The 4,634-nt window shown below is 39.6% G+C and overlaps 1 protein-coding gene across 1 annotated transcript in view; it reads right to left on the bottom strand.

The window, feature by feature from the left end:
- si:ch73-383l1.1 (receptor tyrosine-protein kinase erbB-4) overlaps positions 1 to 4,634 on the bottom strand; it is a 439,732-nt gene that overhangs the window by 126,603 nt on the left and 308,495 nt on the right. The window contains exon 10 of the mRNA XM_024288936.2: positions 1,704 to 1,777. Coding sequence (XP_024144704.1) covers positions 1,704 to 1,777 — 74 coding nt within the window. The remainder of the gene's footprint in view (positions 1 to 1,703; positions 1,778 to 4,634) is intronic.

The following is a 4,634-nucleotide window of genomic DNA, read 5'->3' as shown; positions in this document are numbered from 1 at the left end:
TCCGGCACTGGCCTGTTAGTTGTTCCTAAGGTGAGGACCAAATCTTATAAGAAGGCTTGGTTCTGTCATTACGGTCCTCGCCTCTGGAACAGCCTGCCGGAGAATCTCAGAGCCGCAGAGGTTTTTAAGAAGAGGCTGAAGACTCATCTATTTAATTTTATGAGAAGCACTTTTTTATAAATAAAGTTTGAAGAAGTAAACCCAACATTGTGCCAGGGACAATTAGTATATTGTGAAAAAAAAATCTTTACCGGGAACCACACCCTGTGGAGCTAATTATCTTACAACACCTGGAAAGGTTTGCTGAGCCTTTAAATGCTCTCTCAGTCTGGGTTATGTGGTCATTGGGAAGACTGCTTACTTTCGCAAACATCAAGGAGATTGTCACAAACATCCTTCACAAGTAGGGTAAACCACAAAAGGTCATTATGAAATAGTCAGTTAATGACGTAGGGTGCACCATAATATGCTGGTGTTAATCTACCGTCTATCCATGTTCTAACCAATTCTATCCCTTTTGGGATCACAGGAAAGCCGGATGCTTACCAGCTCTTGTTGGATAAAGGCCGGGTATGCCCTGGACAGATCACCAGTCCCCCACACGCTCACACCTCAGAACACCTTAGAATAATCAATGAACCTATGAAGCATGTTTTCGGACCGTGGGAGGAGGCCGGAGTGCCCACAGAAGAGCCACATAAGCACAAGGAGAACTTGCAGTCCAGAAAATGCAAGAAACTCTTGAGCCCATCCTGTTGCATTTTTTGCTAAAATACCATTCGTAGATTTTATTTTCCAGAGGGTCTTGGTACCTGCAGTTGCCTTGCAGTGACAAAGTCTTAGTTTAAATCCCAGGTGTGGATCTAGGCACTAGTTTTCTCCCATAGCCCAAAATCATGCCTCTAAATGGCCCTGCAAAAGACAAAAAAACTGTATAGGGTGCACCTCTCCTTTGCCCAATAGTGGCTGGGTTGGCTCCAGTAGCCCTATGACCCCGAAGTAGATTCAGCGGGTTTGGAAGATGGATAGACGAATAGACTTGGTCTGTCCCCACACTGTCAAGGGTACTAAAAGCTGGCTTAGAAACTATGTCAGGGGTGTATAAAGTCAGTCCTCGAGGGCCAATGTCCTACTGCCATTGAAGCTCCTTATTGGCCAAACACACCTGATCCAGTAGTAGATAAGGCTGGTTTCTGGAAAACCAGCAGGATGCCGGCCCTCGAAGACTGACTTTGGACACCCCTAGTCTATGCTGTTACTGTACTTGACTGGACAGTATAATCCACTGAGACAAAGCTTCCCAATAAACCCATGGGCTGTTGTCAACGATGAAACTGAACAATGCAGATGACCTAAAGACAGCTGCCAAAGAAACGTTAGGGTTCCATTACACCTTCTCAGTCTAATCAGTTGACTACCTCAACGATAGTTGATGAAGAGTTTCATGCAAAAGGAGGCTCAACTGAGTACTGAGAGCATAGAAATGTACATGATTGTGCTTGTTCTACTTTACTGTGGTACAAACTTTGAGGTAGTCAAGTAATACTCATCAAAGTTATAAAACATAGTATTTCAGTCCCCCTTTGGTTTTGAACTTGTGTGTTATAATTATTTGATTGTTAACAAGCAATAAACAAAATATATGCTAAAAACTGAGCATTCTTAATCAAATACCTTCCTGGTAAGATACTTGCTGCTGTTACCTGTAATCTCTTTCACTGTCCGAAAAACGTTGAGACGCTCAGGATCCATTGGTCCGATGCCATGATACATGTCCCTGCAGAAAAAAATGGAAGTGATGAAGCCAAAGTCTGACACACAATCTTTGATATACTGCAACTCCAACCATTTACTCAATTAAATCAATTTATTCCGACACAGAGAAAAGTGTCTTTTCATTTAAGCCTTGCACCGATATGCACCCCTTTACCATCCTTAAGTATTTGCATGAGTGAAATGAAGGGAAATGTAATGAGGATAATCATGTATTTAGGTTTTATTAAAATCTCAATTTAATCAATTTTTATATCTATTATTTTCTGTAGTTTCTTAAGTTCAAACTAAAACTTAGGCAAGTTAGTCAAAATAAAGTGTGGTTAAACTAAGATGGCAAAAAAACATAAGCGAATGGTAATTAAGATACACTAAGAAGCTTAGTTAGGAAAAAGTAATCAGATAAACTCTGCTTACTGAGCGCATCTTTCTCTGCTGAACTTTGGTTGAACCTTTTTCAACTTTGAGCTTCTCTTTTCATTAGTTTTCAAAGCAAAAAGCTGATTCTGTAATAAAATAATACTATCAAGTTGTAGTAAACAAATACAACTTTTGAAAAACTTCAGTTTTTTTATCTAAAGTCACACAGAAGGAAATATTGCTGCACAGTGCTGGAAAAAAGGGACTAAAGCGTTTCCTGACTCTTTATGATTTGACAGAAAAAATACTCACAAATGGAAAATATTAACATTTTAACGCAACTTCTGAAACGCTTTTTAGAAGTTCTAACCATTTAGATGTAGTTTGTATAAAATAAAGTTATAAAGTTCCTTCCTACTTATCTAAAAATTAGCCAATAGCTTATTTTTAAAATGGAAATTGTGCAAATTTGCTTACTTCAAGTCAAAACATTCAGCTTTCACATTTAGTCTCGACTTACATCTTATACTAGGCTAGCACCGGCTTCGGCAAAGCGCGTTTAGCCAACCATTTCCAATAAAAAGTCTATGAGAACGTGTGTATACACGTTTTGTGCTTCTGAGTTTAATAATGTTAGTTACGGGCTAATGTAAATGACCGGCGACTATTGATGACATGATCAAGGCTCAGTAGCCTCAGAATTTGAAAGACTATGTCGAAATCATGAACATTGTAAGCATTGTTCTGCCTCTCCTGGAGGGCGTTTTCAGTTTGGCCACTAGAGGGCGCTTGCGCATTGCACTTTAATCCAGAAGAATAAAAAAACAAAAAACTGTGCTTTAGACCACAAATTTTTACTTTTAAAGAAAAAAAATCCTAAAAGAGTTTGAAAAATGTAGTTAATAAAGATGTAAAGATGTAAATTTAGTCAGCAATGTATGTTTTGGTTGACCGAGCGTTAGCATAAGCCATCTTATGGGAAATCCCATTATATGTTAGCATCAAGCTAGCTGACATTAGCTTTATGCATTAGATGGATCCCTACATTTATGGATCAACTATATAGGATGGGACTATCTAGTGCCCTGGATTTTATAAGTAATTTGGACACCAGGCTCACTACTTTTCTTTCATTTTTCCCAAACGTCACCAATTTCACGAAGTAAAAATCAAATAAATGCAAACATTTCTCAGGGCCTATTTGTGACTCTACCGTGTTCTGATGACAAAAATGTGGATGGTTTCTAAAAAAAAAAATATATATATATATATACATGTAAACATGTTTTGTGGTCAATATTCTCCAATGTAGTGAGCATAGATGCATGCTTGTTTTTCGCAAAGACTTCTGGGAAATTTCTAGTGCACTAATGTAAATTAGTAGCTTCGGACAGCATTACAAAATGGCGGACGCACTATATAGCGCAGGGCTAAATGTAGGGGTAGGGAAAAGCCGTAGGGGAAGATTCCGGATCGGGCTCAAGTCTTTCATATAGATACCCGCTAGTATCAGGTAGCGACAGTTCAGTGTGAACACTTAAAATGTGTTCATGAACGCGCTAAATATGCCCGGTCTGTACGTAGCGTTACGCTAGGTTCACACTGGACGCAGAAGCGGAGTATGTGTGGCATCTGCTCTCTTCTGCAATTGCGCATTTTACTGCGACGATCGACAGGTGTTTTTTTGTTTGTTTGATTTGGCCATCATGGGTAAATTAATAACCAAAAAAATATGACTACATGTTTCTGCTAAGAAGAAGCAAGTAGTTAGTAGGCCGATACTTCTTTAATTGATCTGTTTTTGAGACACACAGAGAGAAGTGTGTGTGTGTTTTTTTTTCCATTTCTTCATACAAAAACATCAATGCATTTGTCAATTGCGGCATTTTAATGGGAAAAAATTATTTTATATGTGTAAATAATTAAATCAAATCAAATGTATCTTGATGTAACTTCCTGCCAGAATTGACGCGGATCGCTCGCGCACAAAATAGACCAAACACCAAAACTATACACTGCACGGCGTGAGTCTTTGGCGGAGGACCGCGGCGCTCCGCGTATAGTGTGAACTACACCATAGGTTAATAAGGGCGCCGAATGGAAGCGGCCTCAGTTTCGTGCTAGTGTGAACCAGGCGCTAGTGTTTCTTCCAAAAAACTCACCCTTTAATGCCAGTGATGAGGAAGATGAGGTTGCCGTTGATTTTCGTGCAATTCACAAATTTGTCAATGTTGCTGGCGTCCACAGTTTGAGCTGTCTGCAGGCTACCGGTCCCGATCCCATCACACACTGACAAAACAAACACACAACCATGAATTATTCCAAAAAATCATTTTCCATTTCAGATGTGAGCAAATGTAGCGCAAGCATCCAGCGTCCCTGTACAACAGAGGCTCCATGTTGAGAAAGTACCACTATCAATTTGTCACATCAACATTTCTTATTCCGTTTTATGAAAATAAAGTCTGCTTTGGTGCCGGGGGAAGGGCACAACCCTTCTC

The sequence above is a fragment of the Oryzias melastigma genome, linkage group LG2, assembly GCF_002922805.2.
Source record: "Oryzias melastigma strain HK-1 linkage group LG2, ASM292280v2, whole genome shotgun sequence".
NCBI lineage: Eukaryota > Metazoa > Chordata > Actinopteri > Beloniformes > Adrianichthyidae > Oryzias > Oryzias melastigma.
Note: the sequence above shows the minus strand (reverse complement) of the source record. Positions and strands in the feature narration are given on the sequence as shown.